Source organism: Aspergillus puulaauensis, chromosome 2 (assembly GCF_016861865.1).
Source record: "Aspergillus puulaauensis MK2 DNA, chromosome 2, nearly complete sequence".
Taxonomy (NCBI): domain Eukaryota; kingdom Fungi; phylum Ascomycota; class Eurotiomycetes; order Eurotiales; family Aspergillaceae; genus Aspergillus; species Aspergillus puulaauensis.
In genome coordinates this window covers 104,980-128,805 of record NC_054858.1, presented here as the reverse complement: position 1 = coordinate 128,805, position 23,826 = coordinate 104,980, and the positions used below count along the sequence as shown (strand labels likewise).

General features: G+C 53.2%; 12 protein-coding genes across 12 annotated transcripts; 5 read left to right on the top strand and 7 right to left on the bottom strand.

Moving 5' to 3' along the window:
* Positions 1-28: 28 nt before the first annotated feature.
* APUU_20047S (alpha/beta hydrolase) lies at positions 29-1,015 on the bottom strand (the record flags this gene model as incomplete). Its single annotated transcript, XM_041698645.1, has 2 exons — positions 29-937; positions 983-1,015. 2 exons carry the CDS (start codon positions 1,013-1,015, stop codon positions 29-31), a joined length of 942 nt encoding a protein of 313 aa, XP_041551809.1.
* Positions 1,016-1,188: 173 nt separating this feature from the next.
* APUU_20046A (Dabb family protein) lies at positions 1,189-1,588 on the top strand (the record flags this gene model as incomplete). The annotated part of the gene is made up of 3 exons (XM_041698644.1): positions 1,189-1,207; positions 1,251-1,473; positions 1,522-1,588. 3 exons carry the CDS (start codon positions 1,189-1,191, stop codon positions 1,586-1,588), a joined length of 309 nt encoding a protein of 102 aa, XP_041551808.1.
* Positions 1,589-1,631: 43 nt separating this feature from the next.
* Positions 1,632-2,582, bottom strand: APUU_20045S (uncharacterized protein; the record flags this gene model as incomplete). Its single annotated transcript, XM_041698643.1, has 2 exons — positions 1,632-1,756; positions 1,811-2,582. The coding sequence occupies 2 exons, from the start codon at positions 2,580-2,582 to the stop codon at positions 1,632-1,634; spliced, it is 897 nt and encodes a 298-aa protein (XP_041551807.1).
* Positions 2,583-2,770: 188 nt separating this feature from the next.
* Positions 2,771-4,372, top strand: APUU_20044A (cytochrome P450; the record flags this gene model as incomplete). Its single annotated transcript, XM_041698642.1, has 3 exons — positions 2,771-2,815; positions 2,860-3,954; positions 4,034-4,372. 3 exons carry the CDS (start codon positions 2,771-2,773, stop codon positions 4,370-4,372), a joined length of 1,479 nt encoding a protein of 492 aa, XP_041551806.1.
* Positions 4,373-5,000: 628 nt separating this feature from the next.
* APUU_20043S (uncharacterized protein) lies at positions 5,001-6,371 on the bottom strand (the record flags this gene model as incomplete). Its single annotated transcript, XM_041698640.1, has 3 exons — positions 5,001-5,612; positions 5,703-6,221; positions 6,324-6,371. The coding sequence occupies 3 exons, from the start codon at positions 6,369-6,371 to the stop codon at positions 5,001-5,003; spliced, it is 1,179 nt and encodes a 392-aa protein (XP_041551805.1).
* Positions 6,372-6,937: 566 nt separating this feature from the next.
* APUU_20042A (Zn(II)2Cys6 transcription factor) lies at positions 6,938-8,383 on the top strand (the record flags this gene model as incomplete). The annotated part of the gene is made up of 1 exon (XM_041698639.1): positions 6,938-8,383. The coding sequence occupies one exon, from the start codon at positions 6,938-6,940 to the stop codon at positions 8,381-8,383; it is 1,446 nt and encodes a 481-aa protein (XP_041551804.1).
* Positions 8,384-8,805: 422 nt separating this feature from the next.
* Positions 8,806-9,797, bottom strand: APUU_20041S (uncharacterized protein; the record flags this gene model as incomplete). Its single annotated transcript, XM_041698638.1, has 3 exons — positions 8,806-8,880; positions 8,947-9,046; positions 9,130-9,797. The coding sequence occupies 3 exons, from the start codon at positions 9,795-9,797 to the stop codon at positions 8,806-8,808; spliced, it is 843 nt and encodes a 280-aa protein (XP_041551803.1).
* A 327-nt stretch (positions 9,798-10,124) lies between these two features.
* APUU_20040S (DUF4267 domain-containing protein) lies at positions 10,125-10,520 on the bottom strand (the record flags this gene model as incomplete). The annotated part of the gene is made up of 1 exon (XM_041698637.1): positions 10,125-10,520. One exon carries the CDS (start codon positions 10,518-10,520, stop codon positions 10,125-10,127), a length of 396 nt encoding a protein of 131 aa, XP_041551802.1.
* Positions 10,521-11,631: 1,111 nt separating this feature from the next.
* APUU_20039A (peroxidase family protein) lies at positions 11,632-12,537 on the top strand (the record flags this gene model as incomplete). Its single annotated transcript, XM_041698636.1, has 1 exon — positions 11,632-12,537. One exon carries the CDS (start codon positions 11,632-11,634, stop codon positions 12,535-12,537), a length of 906 nt encoding a protein of 301 aa, XP_041551801.1.
* A 537-nt stretch (positions 12,538-13,074) lies between these two features.
* On the bottom strand, positions 13,075-14,692 carry APUU_20038S (cytochrome P450; the record flags this gene model as incomplete). Its single annotated transcript, XM_041698635.1, has 3 exons — positions 13,075-13,336; positions 13,400-14,541; positions 14,588-14,692. The coding sequence occupies 3 exons, from the start codon at positions 14,690-14,692 to the stop codon at positions 13,075-13,077; spliced, it is 1,509 nt and encodes a 502-aa protein (XP_041551800.1).
* A 354-nt stretch (positions 14,693-15,046) lies between these two features.
* On the top strand, positions 15,047-21,869 carry APUU_20037A (type I iterative PKS; the record flags this gene model as incomplete). Its single annotated transcript, XM_041698634.1, has 4 exons — positions 15,047-15,634; positions 15,690-19,991; positions 20,038-21,765; positions 21,816-21,869. 4 exons carry the CDS (start codon positions 15,047-15,049, stop codon positions 21,867-21,869), a joined length of 6,672 nt encoding a protein of 2,223 aa, XP_041551799.1.
* Positions 21,870-22,109: 240 nt separating this feature from the next.
* APUU_20036S (cytochrome P450) lies at positions 22,110-23,812 on the bottom strand (the record flags this gene model as incomplete). The annotated part of the gene is made up of 3 exons (XM_041698633.1): positions 22,110-23,109; positions 23,166-23,650; positions 23,705-23,812. 3 exons carry the CDS (start codon positions 23,810-23,812, stop codon positions 22,110-22,112), a joined length of 1,593 nt encoding a protein of 530 aa, XP_041551798.1.
* Between the last annotated feature and the right edge of the window lie 14 nt (positions 23,813-23,826).

Genomic DNA, 23,826 nt, shown 5'->3' with positions numbered 1-23,826 from the left:
CCTAACTACTACTGCCTTCACTGACAAATCATTCCTGCACCCATTGAATCCCACGGATCAGATTACCGAAGAATTCCTCCTGATGCTCCTTCAGGACCGGCGAAGGAAACAGCCATGAGAAATGCGGAAACCCAGGGTACTTGTCGCATCGCACAGGGACCTCAAGGTCGGTCAGCGCTTCCTTCATCAACCTAACATCATCCCTCAGTGTATCCGCCCCACCAATCGCCATGTAGGCCTTGTTCAGCTCACCGAGCCGTGGATGCAGCAGACAAGAAAGCCGAGGATCCTCAGGCGGTGCTCCATAGCAGTCGAGGAAAGTCCGCATCGCCGAGTCGGTGTTGACCGTGGCTCGGTCGTTCTCGTGATACGAAGTATACTGGGACCGTTTTTCCACGGGAACGGCCTCTGGGTGGACGGTTACCGGGGCTATTCCGATTACGCCTTGCACTCGGTCGCCTAGTCCTTTGTCAACGAAAGAGAGGGCGGTGCTGAAGGCGAGGTTTCCTCCGGCTGATGCCCCGATGAACGAAACGGATTTGCCGGGGTATGTCTCCAGCGCCCACTGTGCTACATTCACGCAGTCCTCGAGGGGGGTCGGGAATTGGTACTCCGGGGCGAGACGGTATCCTACACTCAGTATCGTGGTCCGGCTTATCTTGCTGAGTGCGCGGGTGAATCCGTCCTCTTCGTCCACGCCGCCCATGATCCATCCCCCTGCGTGAAAGTAGAGTGCAACCGGCGGGTTAATCACGTCGGGTGGTACATAAATTCGTGTGCTGATGCCGTTGACAATCTTATCCTCCGTTTGCACAGTCAAGTCTGGTGGAGGAAACTTGTAAAGTGTCATGAGTTTGCCGAATATTGCTCCCCATCCCTGCATGAGGTTTTCGTATGGCCCGTCCAGGACTGGTGAAAATCCCAGTTCACGAACAAACTATCACGGTTAGTCTTGTATAGTATATATGGCCGGGACCTCTACCTGGAGCCATGAATCTGCTAGTTGAGTGTCCATTGTTCGATTTTGATAGTTGATAGTCCCATACAAACCACAGCAAAAGAGGGTTTAATATCTCTACCATCGCTCACCGAGCCAAAGTATTTCGGTGAGATGGAAAATCAGCAGATATAGTTGTATTCAACTCATTGTCTCACAGTAGCTATCCGTCAACCCTGTTGCCATTCAGAATGCCCGTCTATCATGTTGGTATGTGAATATCAGCCTTAATAGCCCGACTAACAACTGGCAGCTCTCTTCAAGCTCAAACACGATGCCGACCCTAAACAAATTCATCGGTGGCAGGCTCTTGCACACGCAATGGTCGGCAAAGTTCCAGGTCTGATATCCCTTCAAGCTGGGTCGCCTCTTGAATTCACAGCGCATATGGCAAAGGGGTTCGATATGGGGGTTGTGGTGTTAGTAGACTACTCTGAGAGTCTGGCCACCTTTTTTACGCATCCCAGTCACGACGAGTAAGCGTTCCACGAATTAGAAGACCGTTCTTATACTAACCTTGACAGAGTCCATGAGCTATACCAGCAAGTCTGCGAAGATGGGAGCACAGTTGGATATGATATTGAGTTTTAGCAAACTACACATTCAAACCTAGTAACCTAGATAAGTCATCATCTTAAGCATCAAACCCAGCATCCCGTCGTCGCTGCATAATAGGCCGCATCTGATCCCCTCCCCATCCGTCCTCCATATCATCCTTCAGATCAAACGTGCCCTCTGGCTGCACAGCCAATGCCCGCCCTGTATAACATGATCAGTACACGCCCATTCTCATAATGGTTTAAAAGGCCTCACCGTGTAACCCCGGACTAGCAGCGCAATAGGTAGCAGCCTCAACACAAGCCTCAACAGTCGTAAATGACAGCACCTCTCCCATATCAATGCCCCTCGCAGCCATTGCATTCTTGATCGGTGCAATCAGTGGCGAATCAAAGAACCATGGTGCGAGGAGGTTACATCGCACACCCAGCTGCTGCGTTTGGGCACGCGTACTTCGGAAGAGACCGCGTACACCGAATTTGCTTGCGGGATAGGTAGATGCCTTCGGGCTGTCCATGTATGCACCGATCGAGGCGCAGAATAGTAGGCTTTTGTCAATTGGCTCGTTGGGCTGAGACCCCGGGAGGCGAAGATAGTATAATCCCAGCCATGAAGTGTAGTAACTTCCAACTAGATTGACTTCGATATTGCGGACGCTTGGTCGAGGTGGATCGACTTCTAAGCTGGGGGTCCCGGCAGCGAGGACATGGTCGACTTGGTTTCCAGGGGCGATGGCCGTGCCAGCAAAGGCAGCAACAATGTCGAGCGACCCGGCGGGGGAAAAGCCGAGAGCGCTCTTGAAGGCGGCTACCTGGCTCTCCCAGCTAGTGACATCGCAGTGTACGTAGTTTGTGTGACTAGGGCGAAGGGTGGACGAGGGCTGCTGGATGTCGGCGATTGTCACATATACCCCGGCGTCTGCCCATTTCTGTGCAGTGGCCAGTCCCAGGCCCGATGCACCACCAGTGATGAAGGCAGACTTTCCCTTGAGGGTGGATAGATCGAATTCGATGTCGAGAGGGTCCATAATTACACTTCATCCGCTTTTTTCTAGTAGAAGGCCTTGCTGGTGGTTTATACACATTTATATCTTGTTAGCTCTCGGAGTAATATACTGTTCGGCTTTCGAAGGGGAACCCGACGCGATATCTAATAAATAACGTCGTACTACAATATCCATTCTACCGTCTTTTCAATCTCTATATCAACTTCATTATGTTGTTAGAGCTGTCGAAGCTTTTATGGGGGTTAATCTTGGGTGTGAGTTGTTTCCCACATAATATGCAGTATGCTAACCATACGAGACTGCCGGCCTCTTCTGCACCGCTGTTTATCGGTTATGGTTGCACCCGTTACGAGCATATCCAGGGCCATGGTGGTGGGCCGTCTGGCGAGTTCCATATCTGCGAAGCACCATTCGTGGCACCATCGTCCGAGACATCCAGAAACTGCACAAGCAATATGGACCAGTCGTGCGGATTGCGCCAGATGAACTCTCATACATCGCACCAGAGGCCGCGAAGCCAATCTACACGTCGAACCCGGAGTTTTCAAAGGATCCCATGCATCTTCCTCCATTCCACAATGGCGCCCCGGGCATTCTTGCTGCTGACCACGCCCACCACCGCAGGTATCGCCGGCTTCTGGCCCACGCCTTCTCAGACAAAGGATTGCGTGCGCAGCAAGTCATGATACAGCGGCATATTGATCGCCTAATCGCACGGCTACACGAGAAATGCTCGACTGAATCTTCGGACATGACTGTCTGGTTTAACTGGGCCACCTTCGACATAATCGGTGATCTTGCCTTCGGTGAGTCGTTCGGATGCTTGGAGAAAGCAGAGACGCACCCCTGGATTGCCTCGATTCAAGGAAACGTCAAAGCGATCCCCATCCTCAATGCTCTGCGTCGCTACCGATTAACTGGAATACTCGGCCTGCTTGCTCCTGCTAATCTGGTTGAAATGCGTCGGCGGAATGCACAATTCACGGCGGACAAAGTCGATCGCCGGTTGCAACATGCAGCTGCCACGCGAGGTGATTTGTGGGACTCAGTCCTGGCAGACAAGCCGGATGGCGAGCCTCCAATGTCCCGGGCTGAAATGGTCAGCAATGCGAGCGCGATTGTCCTGGCGGGCAGCGAGACATCGGCGACCTTGCTAAGCGGCTGCATATGGCTACTGTTGACCAACCCAGAGTATCTCCAGCAACTCACCAATCGCGTTCGGTCCCGGTTTTCTAGTCCTGCAGAGATCGATCCGCAGACCGTTACACTCATCGAGGGGCTGCAGGCCGTGCTCGAGGAGTCGCTCCGTCTTTACCCGCCGGTGCCAATGCAGAGCAATCGCATTGTTGGTCCGCAAGGCGCACTCATTGCGGGAAAGTGGGTTCCTGGAGGGGTAAGCCAGTGTTCAATATCCACCAATGTCTCACCCTAGTGTCACGGTTCCGCTCGCTGACCGAGGCCAACAATCACAGACCTCTGTCGCCGTCCAGCAGTTTGCAGCGTGTAGGTCTCCCGATAACTTTAGTCGTCCGGACGAGTTTCTCCCGGAACGATGGAAAGGCGAGGGCGAGTTCGCCAACGATCACCGCGAGGTCTCGCAGCCGTTCAGCATTGGCCCTCGCAACTGCATTGGTCGTCAACTAGCGTTTTCAGAAATGAGGCTAATTCTGGTCCATGTCCTGTGGCATTTTGACTTGCAGCTGGACCGGGCGCGCATGAAAGACGCAGACTGGCTGGCGGAGCAGGGAATCTGGATTCTGTGGGACAAGAAGCCGCTGTGGGTCGTGTTGAAACCAAGGGAAAAGAAATAAAGTACGATTCACCAACAGGCGGCAGAGGTCTCGATGAGTTAAAGTAGAGTAGCAAATCTGTTTGGTCGCGGTCTGGTGTCAGGGTCCAAGGCCTGGATCGTCTAGGCAGGAACTCTATCAGCTGCGGGGCAGTGCAGACTTACTGACAAGGATGGAGGTCGCTTCATGCTCGCGAGCTTATCAGTGCTGTGCCAATAATAGACCAAGTATCTGCATCGCGTTGGATGGCAGTGTACACGGCAGAGATGCGTCCCAAAGTAGAAAATGAACGTGCCAACCCAAGTAAGGTTTACCCAGAGTCGACTGACTGTCAAGTGCGAATCTTCAGGTCGAATCCGGGTCGAGCCTAATCGGGTCTCCACCAATCGCAGCCCTGTATTGTCGCTCTTGATCCACCGCGGGTCCATCCGCAGATCACTACCGGAAGAGGATCGCACCTGCAGGACACTTATGACTCCATATTGCACCATAACCAATGTGAGCATTCATAATCAACAATCAAGTCCACGCTCGGTATGGCTAGCCCTGCCACTGCCCCATCCTCACTAATATCCTGTTTGCTTACCCCTCTTTGCTCCCCCCTCCACCCCCCTCACTGCCGAACCACGCCAATGATGCATTCCCTCCATCAGCGGCCCCTTTCATTCGATGGTTGATACTTCACTTCCAGCCCGGTTGCTGCGCTGGCTTGGGCGTAGATTTCCCGGCTGAGGACTAGTCCGCCCGCCAAGTCTCTTATACTGGTTACAAGGTCGATGATCTCTGTCTTACTCGGCAGTCGCTCGTTGGTCAGTTGTAGCAGGGAAAGTTCGCGAACGCGCACCATTGCATCTGTTCCCTGGTCGATAGTGCCAGGCGGGGGAATTACCAAAACAGTTAGCATAAGGCGGGAACTCGACCGTGCGCGAAGAACTTGGAGATGAGCCTGCAGTTCCAAAATGGTCTGACTGCGTATGGTCGCCCACGAAAGACCTGGGGATGGTGAAGGAATTCGCAGAATGTATAGAGCTGCCCCGAGGACCGTTTGCGAGGCCGCCGCTGGCCGCGTCTGTACCGTAACGCGATTTCCGATCGAGGCTGGTAGGTGCGAAGTCATCCAAGATGGGCCGCCATTGCCACCATCTGATCCCGTCATCAATCCCGAATGGCCATTGCTTGGGGAACTCGTTTGCACGATAAATTGGACAGCGGGCGCAAGTGCGGCAAGTTTGGCGACGGTGGCCGTCGACTGGGGGTGGACCTATATGATGCACCATATGGCTAGGTGAGCGCATGTATGGAAGGGTAAGGGCCTCGTGCAGTAAGCTGCAATTGGGTACGGAGTACGTACATCAACCACCGTTGTTGCCCCGATAGCATCCCAGTCTATCAGCTTAAGCACCTCATCGACTGCGGAGGATTCGTCGAGAATCCCGTGGGCCAGATAAGCTGCGAACTGGCGGTGGATCTTGGGCTGAGAAGGATCGAAATCCCCGGCTAGGCCCATCAGCCTGCCCTCCGGCTGAACAGCCATCGCTGACAGCTGGTCATGGCTGTATGGAGCGGACTGATGCGCCATATGGGACGTCTTCAAAGCCGCCGGTACCGCAACTTGAGCTAGGAATAGCGCTGCGTCCAAGAGATCTGGCTCCGTGACAAATGAGGCTGACAAGGCAGTGTGAGAAACATGCCCGCTAGTTTGCTCTCGAAGGAAGCCTGCGGTCGTCATCAAACGCACCACTCGCTGCAGATGATCCACCGGTACATTGCTGATGTCGGCGACTTCTTCAAAGGCGACCTCTCCATCCAGCGGGATGCAGGCCAACACTTGGAACTCGCATAGCCACTGTAGATTGGCCAGTATTTGCGCCTTGACTCGGTAACGTGTCAGCAACTTCATACAGAGACGAAAGTCGGAGGAAGAGACTTTGTCCCTCCAACGCAAGGGGTTGATCACTCTGAAGATACTCACCTGTAACACGAGCTGCTGCAGAAAGCTTGATGGTCCAGTGCTACCCATTTCAAAGCGTGTTCCACAGGGCTGCACGTACTCTGACTTGACGAGGTAAGGAGGCCGTTATCGATGAAGGATGTAGACTTGCTCCAAGAATCGCCCTCCTGTCTGGGACAATGTTCCGAGGGGGAGTTTGGCGGCTTGTAAGAAGCAAATCTGCTCACATATGAAGAAAGTGCAGCCGATCATCGTCAGTAGTTGCTGGAGCTGAGAAATATAGCCCGCTAAGGATAACACCGACAGGCCCATGCAGAGAGGCCGCATTTGGCCCCCGCATACTCTTGCTCAATCCCAAGGTTGCAATCCAGGATGGTCACAATCCCTGAATGCAGTTACCAAATGAATGCCTAGTTTGGTATTCTCGTATCACCCTGTAGCCGATATCGTGCCCTTCCATCCCCGCCAGCAAGGCTACCACGGGAGCTTGGCCGGTCACAGCACAGCTTACTACCCCAGTCCTGACGTCCAGCACATATGACTGGTATATATCAATATGCAGCAGCAGTCGTGTCTCGCGTGTCAATTTCTCTTTGCGGGTTTGGATCTTCTAGGTTTTATGCTATTCAACATTCATGGAGTCCACAGCCGTATCCCAGCAACATGTGCCCTCGCGTTCTACAGGTGCCGGTGGAGCGCAAGGTACACGGAAGCTACGCGAGAGCTGCATTTCCTGCTCCAAGTCCAAGGTGAAATGCGACAAGGAGAAGCCCACATGTGGCCGATGCGTCCGACGTGGCCTCCCTTGCGAGTATATGGTGTCCCGACGCACTGGCCGCACTCGAGTCATTGGCGTTGAGAGGCCACCGACGACAATGGCAGCGACAACGACAATGACAACGACGGCGACGACGGCGACGACAGGGACAATGACGGTTGACTGCTCCCTTGGTACGAGCACACCGAACCATACCAGACCACCTCATCGAGCAGACATCGGGGGCACTCCAGCGCCTCCCCAACAAGCCCTACCAGCTGTCACCGCACATTCACCAGCTATCACAACCAGACCTTCACCCAAGCCAACACATCTGCAGTCCCCGCCGAGCGACTCTGAATTGTGGAACGCAATTCTCTCGCCGAATGCATCCAGCTCCACCGATCTCTCGTCCCTCCTCTCCGTGAACACCGATATCGGGCAACTGTTTGCCTCCCTATCTCCTTCGCAGCTCGATGGCCCCGATAACATGGATACCGACCTGCATGCGCATGGGTTGGGCGAACTATCGGTCGCCGATCCATCCTCCTCTCTCATGCACGAATTGGAGGGCCCGGAACGCCTCCCGCTGCCCGACTCGGCGGCAAAGGCTCATCCTTGTTGTTTGGCACTCTGCTTGGACATTCTCATGCGACTGTTTCCGAATGCGCAGGCCAGCTGCGAGAGGCCTGGTAGTCAGGACGGGCCCGGGAAGTTTTGCACGATTGAGTCAGTCATCGAGGACAACAAGCAGATCCTGGGCACGGTCCAGACGGTGCTAGAATGCCGCTGTGCGGAGGACGAGTATGTTGCCACCCTGGTCTCGCTTATTGTCTTCAAAGTCATGGGCTGGTATGTTGCGGTGGCTCGAGATCGGTCATCGGACCCCATACGGGATGACGATTTCAGCTGGGTGAGTGGAGGGAGCAGTGGTTCGGATACTCGTCGGCATTCAGTGGCGTCGTTCGAGGAGCAAGTGCTGCATCTACCCACTATTGTCGGTAGCTACTGCGTCGATGGCCATCACCAAAGCCGGATGGCAGCCCAGTTGGTGTTGAGTGAGCTATACCGCGTACAACGTCTGGTCACCCTGGTGGGACGTCGACTAGAGGCCATCCGACACCGTTCCCTCAGCGCCGATTCTACCAGCACCTCCAGTTCCGCCTCAAGCAGTGTGCCAGACTCAGGGGGCGGACTGTCGGGGCTGGCCAGAATCCCAGCGGCGCCCTTGTCATCCACCACGTTGTCTCACCTAGAGGACGACTTGCGCAAGCGACTGCGCGCTGTCTCGTCGGAGACTATCAGCATCCTTCGACAGGCCTGAGTATAACAGTCTCCATTTTAGTACTCACTTGCTCGCGGATCCCTTGGCTGGCCGGAAACAATGGCATTGATTCATCTGTCCGACAAGCCGTTAAACGAGTCGAACGATACAAGGGCTGCAGGCTACAGGCTACATTGTAGACGAGCTCGCTGCCCGATGCGCAATAGGTATCATGATTGCTGCGGAGAAACAGGCTACTGTAAACGATGTCCATGCATTTCTAAAGCTAGTAGATTTACTTCCTGGTATCAGCGTATCTTGCTTATTCTTCATAGGTTCTATTGTATTATTTCTTTATTCTTAAGCTTGGCGTACTGGATGATACTGAAATGAAACGAAAGTTACACTGCGTCTATCTACTCTGGAGAAAGAGGATATTCACTTTTAATTTCTTGATGAATATTTGTAGCTATCAGATAAATCTACCAAGGAACATCAGAGCCATCCGAGAAAAGAATAAAGCGTCCAGAAGTTGTCGTCTTGCTGGCCTCGGCCATCTAGCTCTGATCAGCACTACTCCAAGACTGCTGAAGGGAAAAGCACAAAAAGGTAAAGTAACATACCCTGAAACAAATTCCAGTCACGCTCTCCTCGATAGTGGTCGGCGCCTCCTTGCGCCCAAAGAGCCTGGCCGCCTGGGCGCCCATGTCGGACTGGATATGTCTGCTCTGGTCAGCCTGCATGCTTGGCCTGGGAGTCGGGCAGCGTCGGGCCTTCTCTCGCCCTGCCTTGGTTTTCACACATACCCTGGGTCGATAATGTACGCTAGCAGCCACTTATTCTCAAAGTGGAACTTTCGCACAAGGTAGCACGCTGCCAGTTTCGAGAGCGCGTAGTTTGTCAGTGGTGCCCGAGCACAGCTTTCCAGCTCGGTGATCGTGCTGATTGGCGCGCCGATGCAGATGAATTGCGGTGGTCTGTTGTTTTCCGCCCCCGCTGCCTGGAGCATGAGTCGAGTGGCTTGGAAGAGAAGAAGAACGGCGTAGGCGTTGGTTTGCATGTGTGCTTCTAGGTGCTCGAGAGGCATGGTGGAAGCTGGCCCGTAGTTTGCGGCGATGGCTGCGTTCGCGATCACCACGTCTAGATAGGTTATTCCGTGGTCGTGCTGCAGAGATTTTACTGCTTCTTCGGGTTCAGTTCGCGAGGCACAGTCTAGCTGGACGACTATCAGTTCGGAATTGTGTCCTCTGGGAAGCGCATCAAGCGTCGCTGCTTGGGAGGCCACATTGCGAAGGCCGGCGACGACGATACTATTCGGACGCAGGAGAAACGCGGCGACAAGTCCTTTTCCGAGACCTATTATTGTTAGATTATCGTTAGATGAAACTGTGCTTTCAGCAGAAGCCCTGGACTTGTTACCGCGGCTTGCACCGGTCACTAGATAGACAGCCTTCCGCTCTGCTGAAACGTTCATGGTGGATATTATAGCAAATTCTACCTCTTATCGTACAGAATCTTTGGAATACAGATGTCGCACTGCCTTATGTAGGTAAGCACTCTAAGGGTGAATCTGCTCGCTGTACGATCGGGGATTGAATGCTTATGGTAGTACGGCTCTGCCAGGTGCTGTGCGCCGGGTTTCCTTACTGAACTGAACATCAACAGTTGATCATTATAGTGCCGAAGCACGATCCTATTCTCTTTTTTTGTATTTCTTCTAGCTTTTCTCGAACATTCGCTTCAAGTAATACTTCAAAACCAACACAAGACGCCAGTCGCCGTCGTCAACCAGTACACATGTCTATGCCTTGTCAAACACACCCAACAAGGTAGCCCCGAGCAAAGTAAAAATAGGAGCGTAGGACCAGTGACCCCACTGGCCATGTCCCCAAGAGTAGCAGATTATCCCATCAGCGAATGCCACCGCGCTGCCTCCCACCAGAGTCCAGCCGGCGGTTTTGGGGTTGCCGTAAGCGGCGGCAATCCAGGTGGCGAACCCCCAGAAGATGTCACGGACGCCATATGCGTAGAGGAGACTTTCGACGAGTTGTCTTTCTGCGAGAGTGGTGGGCATCTCCCACTCGAAGAAGCTAAGGGCGTGTTCAGGGCGGAAGAGAGCGTTGACGCCGAACCCGACGGCGATGAGGGCAAAGGCCTTGGCGCCAATTTGCAGGCCGGGGTGCTGAGAAAGAGCCATTATGGTTTGGAGGGTATTGGTAATCCAAAGCGACTGTCAAGGGTCAGCTGAAGTGTGGGCGTAGGCGCAGGCTAGTGGTCTTACTGTAGTGTGGAAATGACGGATGAAGGGAGGATGGAAGATGACGGGAAGAGGAAATTAGAAGCTGAGCAGCTCAGAGGATGAATTCCAGGTTTTAAGGAGGAAAAAAGGAGCAGAAGCGAGACAGGCCGAGGGGACGGAGAGCGCAAACAAGAAGCGCCGATGCATCACACAAAGACCCAATCCCTGCAGCACCAACACTTCACGGGGCAGAAGGCTCTCTCAGAAGGACATTCTTGGCCTTTCTTTGTCTTCACCAATTTCTCTGCTCCACTCAGCCATCGGAATGCTGTCAGCCTCGTCTCTCATCGAATACCACCCCTTCCGGCACCAGCATAACCCAGATAGTGCTCTAGATCAGCCCTTTGGGGGCTGTCACCGGCTGATTCTTCTGTTTCTATCTCAGGTTTCTCTGCATGCGCTCTGCCTCGTCCCAGTGCTGCGGCTGAGGTCACAGCGCAGGGACAAGCTCGGTTTCTATTCATAGCCTGCGCACTCAGGGCGAATGGACAGCCAGCCCATCACCTGAGGGCAGGGATCATACTCAGGCACGCTGGCCTTAGCTCGAGAAAGCAGCCGCAGTTCGAAATGCCATGGTTCCTATTCGTCTCCGGCCTTGTGGCAGTACTACTGTCATTTATAGAAAATCGTGCAGAAACCTTGTTTCTCGCCTACTTGTGCCATTTTTGTCGCGTGGCCCCCATGTTGTCTCAAACTATACTCTTCTAACGGCCCCCTTCGTATTCTCAGATCACATCTAGCGTGGACTTTACGGGCGATGGGCGCTTCCATCATGCTCGAGGGCCTTCATCGCCACTCGAGGCGCACTGGAATACGGTGTCAGCAGTGCTGGTTCGTGTGGACCGGCTATCAGCGCTGCCTCGTAGATGGAAATAGGATCAAGAGATGGAGCACCTCGAGGTCTATATAAACGGGGCATTCATCGCCTGGATGCCATTGTTTCTCTTCCAGCAACAACAGCAACAGTCTCATTATCTTTTTCTTCCAAACCACAGCCCTACTCTGTACAATGATGTTCAAGGCAGCTCTCTTTGGGCTTTTGTCCGTATTCTTCCTCTCTGGCTCTGTACAGGCAGAGCTCGACTTCAATCAATGGCATCCAGCAGTAGCTGGGGATCTTCGCTGTGGATGTCCGGCCATGAACAGTCTGGCTAACCACGGCTTCGTCAACCGCAATGGAAGCAACATCACCGTCGACGAAGTGATCCCACTGATGAAAGAGGTCTTCCATCTCAGCGAGGAACTCGCCACCATTGTCACCGGACTGGCTGTCCTTTCCGCTGACGACCCTGCATCGGGCCGCTTCGATTACGGCATGCTGAACCGCCATAACATCTTCGAGCACGATGCATCCCTCACCCGCAAAGATGCATACCTCGGAGGCGACGGCCACACCATCGATCCAGTTGCCCTGGAGAAGTTCCTCGGTCACTTCGAGGGCAAGCAGTGGATCGATCTCAACGATGCTGCAGCGGCCCGGTATGAGCGGGTACTTGAATCGCGAGAGAAGAACCCTACCTTCCTCTACCAGGACCAGCAGATCATCACGACGTACGGCGAGACCATCAAGTACTTCCGCACCATGGTAGACCCCCGCTCGAACAAGACGTCGGCCGAGTTCGTCAAGATCCTGTTCAGTGAAGAGCGCCTGCCTGTCAAGGAAGGCTGGCAACGACCGAGAGAAGAAATAAGTGGCTTTTCCCTGGCTAGCGATGTGGTACAACTTGCTCTGCGCACACCAGAGGATGTCACGGGCATGCCCTTCGACCAACGGCCATTTGCTGAGCAAGCGGTTGACCCTCTCCCATGGCAGCGTCCTCCGGTCTGGTCGCCACCCAAATTTGGCAAGAGGGCGCAGGATATCTCTGAGTTTGCAAAACGGTTCACCAAGAAGGCTCTTTCTTTCCGTGCATAGATGACGCTTGTATTAAATTTTCCTTTGTAATTTCTTTCTCTTCTTTTTTGTTTATGCAGTATTGTTCTGTTCTATGACTTTCGATATATATATCCGACAATCCTCTACTTATCTAGATTTTTTTTATATAATGCAAGATTAGACTTTTCTACTTGAATGCAATATTTGAATTCCTTGCTCCTTATTCTCAGTCTCACCCCAGTCCCCTCCAAAGGGTGGATGGTGTTCCATGCGATGTACTGATAGAGTGCGAGTAAGCTGCAGACTGCAATGACGCTAAAACGATTCGGACCGCGGTAGGAGCCGTGATTGGCGGGCTCTTCGGCTGCCGGACTCCCGGAGTCGCTGCGCCGACTGCTGAACCCTGAGAGAGACGGAGAGACGGCGAGAGTGGAAGACGGCGGTCGGGGCGGAAAACACCGGGGCAACACACGTGACCTGAACGCGGTCACGCGTCACTCTCGCGTATTCCACAATCAACAAGCAACACAACAATCAAATCAACAATCAACATTCATCATTCCTGACATCAATCAACTACTGCAGTGTAATACAACATCTTCGGTCCCGAGGGACACCCGCTATGAAACTGTCTACCACTCGCATGCTCTCTTCCGTCACTGACTCGCCTAGTCGCGCTCCAGCACACTCGCGGAAAAACATCGCTGCCGCCAGCCGCATCTCCAGTCGGCCGAGATGGATGCCCAGACACTGCCTTGCCCCATACCCAAACGGGTTGAATGCAAGCTTGGCCTGCTCCGTGATTCCTGAATCTCCCAGCCAGCGGGTGTGATCGAACCTAGTTAATGGTTGAACGGTGTAAGCTTTTGGTTGATCTGCTAGTTTCGATGGTTTTACTCACGTGTCTGCATTTTCCCAAATGTCTGGATTACGCTGGAGGCTCCAATTCTGCGTCACCACGACCGTATCGTCCGGGATAAAGTAACCTCCGACAGTTGCGCCTCCGGTTGGTGGGCTTCGAGGCATACACCCCGGGGCCGCCCCGTACAGTCGTAAGCTCTCATCGATGACCGCATTCAGGATGGGCAGCCGCTCACAGGCCATGTCCGTTACCTCGCCTTCGAGTGTTGCAACTTCGGCCTCGACCTGCTTCTGAACTTCTGGTCGACTCAATACACACCAGAGAAGGAAGGTCAGGGAGATTGCCGTCGGGTCTGAGCCTGCCAGTAGTAGAGCCCCTGCATCGGTTATGATGTCCGTGTCAGTCAGGCTTCCTTCCTCCAACGCTTTGTTGAATAGATTTCTGGGAGCGCTGCTGGCCGACTTCCCCTCTCGGGCCCGCGACACAACCTCCCCTCCAGCAGCGAACATCCGTTCCTGGGAGTAGAAGACGTCCTGCAACTGCGGGATAACCCAGGCTAACATCCGACCAATGTAGTAGCCTGGTGGGGCAAAATGCTTGAGCAAATGTGCGAGATCTCCCATCCGGCGTTCTAGCATGAGGACAAATGGCTCCTTTACTCCCTTGGCAACTGTACCTTCGCCGCCGCCGAACGTAAGCTGGCAAACCACTTCGTTGGCCATGAGTGTCCACCACCCCATCACCTCGGCCTGTCCCTGCAGGGCCTCGCCTTTGATCCTCTGCACCGTCAACTTGGTGATTTCACGGACCTTGGGCTCCCATTCGTTTCGTAGGCTCTGCAATGTGAACCCCCGAGCGTAGAGCTTCCGACGCGCCGAATGCAGTTTGGCATCCCGGAAATTGAAGATATTGTCTACCGGGCCTGGCGACAGAAGCGCGTAGAAGGGCGCTTTCGTGAAGCCCGATCCCATGCGGTGGATCTCTCGTCCTGCAGCAGGGTCTGCTACATCGATCTCCTGCGGTCCAATGCGGACGATGGGCCCGTACCGTTGGTGCAAGGCGTGAACGTAGTGGATTCTGTTGTTGGCAAACACTGACCACGACAGACGAAGCCCCGTTAAGGATGCATACCATGGGCCCGGGATCGATCTGAGGGGACTGAAAAAAGCAATTCGTATGGTCTATGCCTGTCAGTCTCTACCTTACTGACGCTTCTGGGGAACCTACTTTAATCACACTAATGACCATGAAGCAATTTCCCACATAGCTCAATAGTGTGAGCCATTTCATGCTCAGAAGTATCGCAACGACTTCTCTGATGTCTGAAGCCATTGGACTGCAAGTGCGGTTTGATGGTTTTCTCATCCTTCTCACATCACCGCATGATATACCAGTACTCGGCAGGTCATCGCTGACTGTCGGCCAATCGTCAGGACTCCCTACCCCCGAGTGCGCGGCGGAACTCCTTCAAACCTCGGTCAGAAGCTCGGTTATCGCTGGGGTGGTCTGGAGCCCTCCACCAATGTCACACGAGATGGAGCTACGGTCAGCGAGTCTAGATCGGATCCGGAGAAGGCTCCCTTGTCGATATACTGGACGTCCAGATAAAATAGTAGGCTAAAGTCTACGCTTGTTCAACGCTGGACACCATCAGACCATACATTCCTCATATCGACGACTCCCACGATGGCAAGCCAGGCTGATCCTACTCGGCTCTTCCTCTTCGGAGATCAAACTTACGACTTTGTCTCAGAACTGCGAGAGCTTCTGGTTATCCGCAATAATCCCATCCTAGTGGCCTTCCTTGAACAGTCACATTATGTTATACGTGCACAGATGATACAGAAGCTGACCCCGAAAGAGCACAAGCAAGCCCGAACAGCATCCCTGGCAGAAGTACTGCAGAAGTATGTCGACGGCAAGCTACCGTCGGCGTTCCAAACAGCCCTTTCATGCATAACCCAGCTGGGCTTGTTCATGCGGCAATTTGATGACCCAGCCATACCCTATCCCCGCTTCAACGACAGTTATGTCCTGGGTGTCTGTACGGGATCTCTCGCGGCATCTGCCATCAGCTGTAGTACTTCTCTATCCGAGCTTCTTCCAGTCGCCGTTCAGACCGTACTTGTTTCTTTTCGCCTCGGCCTCTGTGCCGAAGAAGTACGTGACCGCGTGGAAATATCAGATGCCAACCGCACAAAACCATGGTCGGTGGTGTCCGATATCTCGCCCGATGAAGTGGCCATTGCCATTGACAAGTTCAGCAACCAAAAGGTCAGTAACTCCACGACTAATATAACAATACCCGACTGACTCAATCCTGCGGCAGGCACTGCCAAACACCCGCCAGCCTTGGATTACAGCGACCTCAACCAAGACCACAACCATCAGCGGGAGCCCAGATATCTTGGCCGAATTGGCCACCCAACCACGACTGAAAGATAGCAAACGATGGATGGGAATCCCGATATACGTCCCTGCACACAACCCGAGGCTTTTCTCCTCCAAGGATGTCGATAAAATTCTTGAGACGACAAACGAAAACCCCTGGGGAACACATGGCTCCCAAATCCCCTTTCTCTCCTCCGTGACCGGCAAGCTCGTGTGGGTACGCAACTACCGCGATCTGCTACACCTCGCTCTCGAGCAATGTCTTATTGAACCTATACGGTGGGAACTGGTGGAGGTAGAGCTGCCGCGATTACTAAAGGCCCGCGGTGGTGTCGAAGCTGTATCAATTGTCCCCTTCACAACCGTTCTTACGAAGAGTTTATCTGCCGCTTTAAGCTCGGAAGGGGTTAAGGTGGGAGAAGCACAAAGTATACCGGCTAAAATACCTGAGCGGTATAGCCACCGTCCAGGATCCACCAGAAGCAAACTTGCGATTGTTTCAATGTCTGGCCGGTTTCCTGAGGCGCCGTCCACGGATTCATTCTGGGACCTGCTCTACAAAGGCCTCGATGTATGCAAAGAGGTCCCTCCACGTCGATGGGATGTGAAAACCCATGTTGACCCGAGCGGAAAGGCCCACAACAAAGGAGCCACCCGTTGGGGATGTTGGCTGGACTTTGCGGGCGAATTTGACCCGCGATTCTTTAGCATATCACCCAAAGAGGCACCGCAGATGGACCCCGCGCAAAGGATGGCGCTGATGTCGACTTACGAGGCTATGGAGCGGGGAGGCATCGTACCAGATACAACACCTTCAACGCAACGCAACCGCATCGGCGTTTTCCACGGGGTGACCAGTAACGACTGGATGGAAACAAATACAGCGCAAAACATTGATACCTACTTTATTACTGGTGGGAACCGTGGATTTATCCCTGGGCGTATTAATTTCTGTTTCGAGTTCTCCGGGCCCAGCTATAGTAACGACACTGCCTGCTCCTCCAGTTTGGCAGCTATCCATCTTGCCTGCAACTCACTTTGGCGTGGTGACTGTGATACAGCGGTCGCAGGTGGCACAAATATGATCTTTACGCCTGATGGCCACACTGGTTTGGACAAGGGGTTCTTTCTATCGCGCACAGGTAACTGCAAGGCGTTCGACGATGCGGCAGATGGCTACTGCCGCGCAGAGGGCGTTGGCACCGTTTTCATCAAACGCCTCGAAGACGCATTAGCAGACAATGACCCAATTTTGGGCACTATCCTCGATATTAAAACGAATCACTCGGCGATGTCCGACTCGATGACGAGGCCATTCACCCCGGCCCAGATCGACAATATGTCGGCTGTGTTGAGTACAGCAGGGGTCAATCCCCTGGACCTGAGCTATATCGAAATGCACGGTACCGGGACCCAGGTCGGCGATGCTGTTGAGATGGAGTCGGTTTTGACCCTCTTCGCTCCGAATGAAACCTTCCGACCACAGGACAAACCACTGTATGTGGGCTCTGCCAAAGCGAATATAGGTCACGGCGAGGGAGTCTCCGGAGTCACTAGCCTTGTGAAGGTTCTGTTGATGATGAAGCACAACACCATCCCACCACACTGCGGTATCAAGCCAGGTAGCCGAATTAACCGGAACTATCCCGACCTACCTGCTCGCAATGTGCACATTGCGTTCGAGCCTAAGCCGTGGCCTCGCACTGATAATCCAAGACGGGTTCTCATCAACAACTTCAGTGCCGCCGGGGGAAATACAGCTGTCCTGATTGAAGACGCCCCTGTCCGCGATGCCCCAACGGTATCAGACCCTAGAACGAACTACATTGCTACGGTTTCGGGACATGTAGGCAAATCATTGAAAACAAATCTGGAGCGACTACGGGACCATTTGAAGAATCGTCCAGCTATTAACCCTGCGGAATTATCATATACAACCACCGCCCGCAGATGGCATCATCTTCACAGAGTCAGCATTACCGGCGCAACCACCGAGGAGATTCTAAGCAACCTGGAAAGCGCCATTAAAAGAGGCGATGGAATCAACCGCCCCAAGACGAAGCCCAACGTCGTCATTGCCTGCAGTGGACAAGGCTCGCAGTACACCGGAATGGGCCAGCAGCTTTATGAATCATACCCAACCTTCCGGTCCGATCTCGAGCGATTTGACCAATTGGCTACAACCTATGGGTTTCCCAGCTTCCTCGGTGTGTATACCGCTCGACCGGCCGGTGACCCCATGGAGGATGTCCTCCCGGTGGTTTCCCAGCTGGCCCTGGTCGGCCTCGAAATGGCTCTGGGGAATCTCCTCGATTCCTTAGGGCTGAAGCCAAGCGCCATAGTCGGCCATAGTCTGGGCGAGTACGCCGCGTTGTACCTTGCCGGCGTGCTCTCCGCAGCCGATACCCTTTATTTAGTTGGAAAGAGGGCCGAATTGCTTCAAGAACGCTGCCAGCGCGGAACCCACGCAATGCTGGCTCTTCGTGCATCACCAGTTGCTCTAGCCGACGTGCTTGCTGAATCCAACTGTGAGATTGCCTGTCACAACGGTCCTAATGATACTGTTCTTAGTGGGCCACTAGAGGATATTACCAGTCTTCAACACTCCCTATCGGCCAAGCGGATCAAGGGTACTTCCCTGAAGTTGCCATTTGCATTCCACTCTGCACAGGTTCAGCCCATCCTCGAAGAATTTAAGGATCTAGCTCGTGGCGTGAAGTTTAACAAGCCCCTGGTACCCATTCTGTCGCCTCTATTAAACAAGATCTTCGACAAGGAGGGTATTGTGGACCCGACATACCTCGCCCGCCATTGTCGCGAACCAGTCAACATGGTGCAGGTGCTAGAGCTTGCGCGCGACAAGCAAGTAATTACGGATCACACCATGGTCATTGACGTTGGGCCCAAGGCGCTACTCGCTGGAATGATCAAAATGACGCTCGGTAAAGACAACAGTTCTGCTTTGCCTGTACTGGGTCCTAGCCTTGACGTCTGGAAAAGTCTGCATACCGTCCTGGGCACCCTCTACTCTCGAGGTCTGGACATTAACTGGGTCGCATACCATGAGCCATCCGGCTTTAGTAAAAAGGTTCTCGAGATGCCTGATTACGGCTGGGATCTGAAAGAGTACTTTATCCCCTATAAGGGAGAGTGGTGTCTGCATCGTCATGAGATTCACTGCAGCTGCGCAACACCTGGTAAGGAAACCGCAACTAGCGACTATCAACTGCCTGCAGATGACTCCGTATCGGTGAAGCGTGCTTCCAAACAAGACGAGACCAAGGAGGCGTACCCCGAAATTGCAGCAACCACAACGGTGCATCGGGTCGTGGAAGAAAAGACCGAGCCACTTGGAGCAACATTAGTCGTGGAGACGGATATCTCTCGCAAAGATGTGAATCAGATAGCCCAAGGTCACCTAGTCGATGGAATACCGCTATGTACTCCATCGTTCTACGCGGACATTGCCCTGCAGGTAGGACGGTACTCGATGAACCGCCTTCGTGCAAGTCACCCGGGCGCTATGGATGGCGTAGTAGATGTCTCCGACTTGGTCGTCGATAAGGCTCTCATTCCACATGGCAAAGCACCCCAGCTTCTTCGGACACGATTAACCATGAGTTGGCCTCCGAAGGCTGCAGCTACAACGCGGTCCGCTAAAATCAAGTTTGCTACATACTTTGCCAACGGTAAATTGGACACCGAACACGCGAGTTGCACCGTACGCTTCACGAGCGACGCGCAGCTTAAGTCCTTGCAGAGAAAGGTTCCAGAGTACAAATCACAAATCGAGCGGTTACGACAGGGTCTTCGCCAGGGCGAATTCGTTCGATATACCAGAAAGAGCGGTTACAAGCTAATGAGCAGCATGGCCAATTTCCACCCCGACTACAAACTGCTCGACCACCTGATCCTGAATGAGGCGGACAACGAAGCCGCGTCAACGATGGACTTCTCCGCTGCTAAGAGCGACGGAACGTTTGCTGCGCACCCTGCCTACGTCGACGCCATTACTCAGGTCGCTGGATTCGCCATGAACGCCAACGACAACACCGATATTCAACAGGAGGTGTTTGTGAATCATGGATGGGATTCCTTCCAGGTCTACCAACCTCTCGTTAAGGGTAAGACCTATGAAGTGTATTCGCGAATGACAAAAGATAAGACCGGAGATCTGGTGCATGGTGACACTATTGTGTTGGATGGTGATGTGGTTGTTGCCTTCTTCAAGGGACTTTCTGTACGGTACCTCTAAACATTTGATTTACCTGGCTAACTTGTGACAGCTACGTTCTGTTCCACGTCGGGGTCTTCGAATGGTCCTCCAACAAGCTTCAGACAAAGCTGCTCGTGAACACGGTGGCAAGCCAACCCCTAAAGGCCAGCCATCTCAGCGGGCTGTTCCTACGTCTAGCCCTCAACCTCTAACGGCTACTCAAACGACAACCAAGGAAATCCCGCAAAGCTCAGTCAGGACAGCAACATCCAATAGCTCAAACTCCACGGAGTCAAAGTCTGTCAAAAGACAACCTCGACCAGATGACGGCAAAGTTCAAGCTGTTCTGGGCGTCATCTCAGAGGAAAGCGGCGTCGCTTTGGACGAGCTTACCGACGACAGTAACTTTGCGGACATGGGTATAGACTCTCTAAGTTCCATGGTTATTGGCAGTAGGCTGCGCGAGGATCTTGGCCTTGAGCTTAGTGCTGAGTTTTCCTTGTTCATCGATTGCCCTACTGTCAGGTCTCTCAAGACATTCCTTTCGGATCAATCCACAGCGGATGCTGAAGATAATGGAGAAAGCGAGGAACCTGTTGAGCAAGCAGCCAAGAATCCGAGGTCCGCCTCACCAAATCCGGATCTATCCCACCAGAGTCCCCCACCAGAGACCTGGGTAAAAGTTGAAAATGCCGCCATTGACGCTCTTAGTGGCGGTGAAGATGTCTTCAATACCGCACTACAAATCGTTTCGGAGGAAAGTGGAGTGGCATTAGATGAGCTAACTCACGAGACGGTCTTTGCCGATATTGGTATTGATTCCCTGAGCTCAATGGTAATCACCAGTCGGTTCCGGGAGGACCTTGGGATTACCCTAGACTCGTCGTTCAACTTGTTTGAGGAAGTTCCAACAGTTGCACGCCTACGGCAGTTCTTCGGTGGCATAAGCGGAAGTACTACAGGCTCTTCGTCCAGCTCGAAAGATGATGAAAGTGGCAGCAGCATCTCCTCGGCATTATATGATGATGAAGTTGAAACAAATGTCTTCCAAAAGCGGGTTCATGAATGTCGTCCAACTACTTCGGTGATTCTTCAAGGTTTACCGCGAATGGCCAAACAGATCCTGTTCATGCTTCCTGATGGCGGGGGCTCAGCGTCGTCCTACATCACCATTCCTCGTCTTCATTCTGATGTGGCCATCGTCGGGTTGAACTGCCCGTACGCGCGTGATCCAGAAAACATGAACTGCACCCACCAGGCCATGATCCAAAGCTTCTGCAATGAGATCAAGCGTCGCCAGCCGCGTGGTCCGTACCACGTAGGCGGTTGGTCGTCTGGTGGCGCATTTGCCTACGTGACCGCGGAAGCTCTTGTTAATATGGGGGACGAGGTTCGCTCAATCATCATCATTGATGCACCCGTACCGCAAGTGATGGAGAAATTGCCCACATCTTTCTATGAATACTGCAACAATATAGGCCTCTTTTCCAATCAGCCCGGCGGTACGACCGATGGCACGGCTGAGCCTCCAGCGTATCTGATTCCACATTTTCAGGCAACCGTCGATGTGATGCTCGACTACCGGGTGGCCCCGCTGAATACCACGCGCATGCCCAAGGTTGGTATAGTATGGGCTGCCGAAACCGTCATGGATGAAAGCAATGCGCCGAAGATGAAGGGGATGCACTTCATGGTACAGAAGCGGACGGACTTTGGACCTGATGGCTGGGAAACGGTCTGCCCATGGGCAGAGTTCGATATTGTCCGCGCTGAGGGTGCGAACCACTTCACATTAATGGTGAGTTTCTTCCACTTCGTGGTATGAGCTTTTACTGACAAGGCTTCCAGACGAAGGAGCATGTCTATCTGGTAAGGGAGCTAATTGACCGGGTTATGGGATGATTATGGTGTCGAGATGTACGCAGCTAGACCTTTGGGATTACAGTAAATTCCAAATGAAGATTGGCATATGTTCTTCACGTAAGGTATTGGCCTAATTTCTCGAGTTTCATAATCCTGCAAATATTCCAATGGTTATAAAAAGTGAACAACTGCGCGGGCTTCGAAAAGCCCTTCTCCCGGTTTAGATCTATACCCGTCGTTGCCTGATACTTTGATGTACTGGATAGAAACAGCTTTCACCTACTTCCGCAAGGTAACTCGACATGGTACACCATCAGCAGGATGAGCTCCCCCTCCCCCCTTCTCCGCTTGGTACGCACGATGCCCATTTACCTGTTTAACGAATTCCCGCGGGTGCAAGCCATCCCACTCATCATAGGCAGGCGTGATATCAAACTCCCGCAGGGTCATCACAAGTGCAATCCTGAGCTCCAGCAGCGCAAGTGTCTGCCCAATGCAGCCCCGGGGGCCGAACTCAAACGCCCTCCAGGCGCCTTTAACCGGATATAGGGGATCCTCTGGCCCGACGAGCCACCGCTCAGGGATAAACGACTCTGCCTCCTTCCAGTGGTTGCCGTTATGGTGGAGGGCAACTGTCAGCGTCCAGACATTGCAGCCGGTGGTGGGATAGCGCTGGCCGTCGTCACCGACTATTTCAACGCCCTCTCTGCCCTCGCGCATTGAGGCCGATGGTGGGAACAGGCGGAGGGTCTCTTTTATCACAGCGACTGTGTACGGGAGTTGGTTAAGAAGCTGCGCGTCCTCGCGGATTCGATTCCGTGCCTGATGATGATCTTTCCCGAAAACATTGTCGTGTTCTGCGCGGACTTTTTCCAGGATCTCTTGGTGTTTCGAAAGGAGATAAAAGGTATACAGCAGAGTGCTGCTTGTTGTGTCTCGCCCAGCGAAGAGGAAGACGCGCAACTGGGGCGCGACGCGCCGTTTGAAGTCCTTTAGTGACTGAGCAGTGTTTCCGTTGGTTTGCTCTTTCAGATACTGCCTGAGAGCGAGCGCGATCACGGACTTGGATGGCTGGCCCGATTGCTCATGGTACGCTCGATCGATCTCTTGGTTGATAAATTGGTTCATCAGGCGGTTGTTGTACCACAGCACCAGTGGTCGGATAGTGAGATAGCGCTTGAAGGGGTTGAAGGTCGTTCCAAAGGAAGTCCATTCAATCTGTCGCTGTAGTGCTATCGCCAGGGGATGGTCTTTTGTCTGATGATGGAGCTGCGCGTCGCTATGCAGTGCGGGCAGTATTAGCAGCTCTCCCTGAGAAAGGTAGGAAGTGCGTACAGTGTAACAGAGCAAATAGTATCAACAGTTAACCTCAGCGTGAGAGGCTCAAGCAGAAACATCTCGCGCTCTCTGGCCTTCTTCCTCAACTGCTCGCAGAAAACCGCAACCTCGTCTGCAATATGCGGCGCCAGCCCAATCAAGTATGCTGGATTAAACCCTGGATTAAACAACGCCCTCCACCGTTTCCACGTCTCTCCATGCATACTGATCAAACTAGGACCTCCCGTTATCGTCTCCAAGGGCTTTCGCAGTATATCCGGCTTAGTGAGATTCAGACTCTGGATCTGAATTGCTGCTGATGGGGTCGCGACTATCAGCCATGTGCCGCTGAACGGCCACATGTTGATATAGAACATGCCCGAGGGGAATTGCTGGGAGAGCTTAAGCATGATGCTGTGCAGAGTTGCATTTGGCGGCATTCCCTGGATTGTTTGTTTCAGGGCGCCAAAGTGACCGGCCAGGAGTTTGAAGTCTGGCATGGGCTGGAGAAGTCAGCGTCTGTCTCACTGTTACTGCAATCCTGGTGGTGAACATACCAGGTTTGCCCTTTGGAGCTTCCATACTTTCTGGCGCGCGAGGTAGAACGCCAGCACCAGGCGGAGAATGAGCAATACAATTACACTTGCGATAACCGTCGGATACATGGTTTCTACGCCAG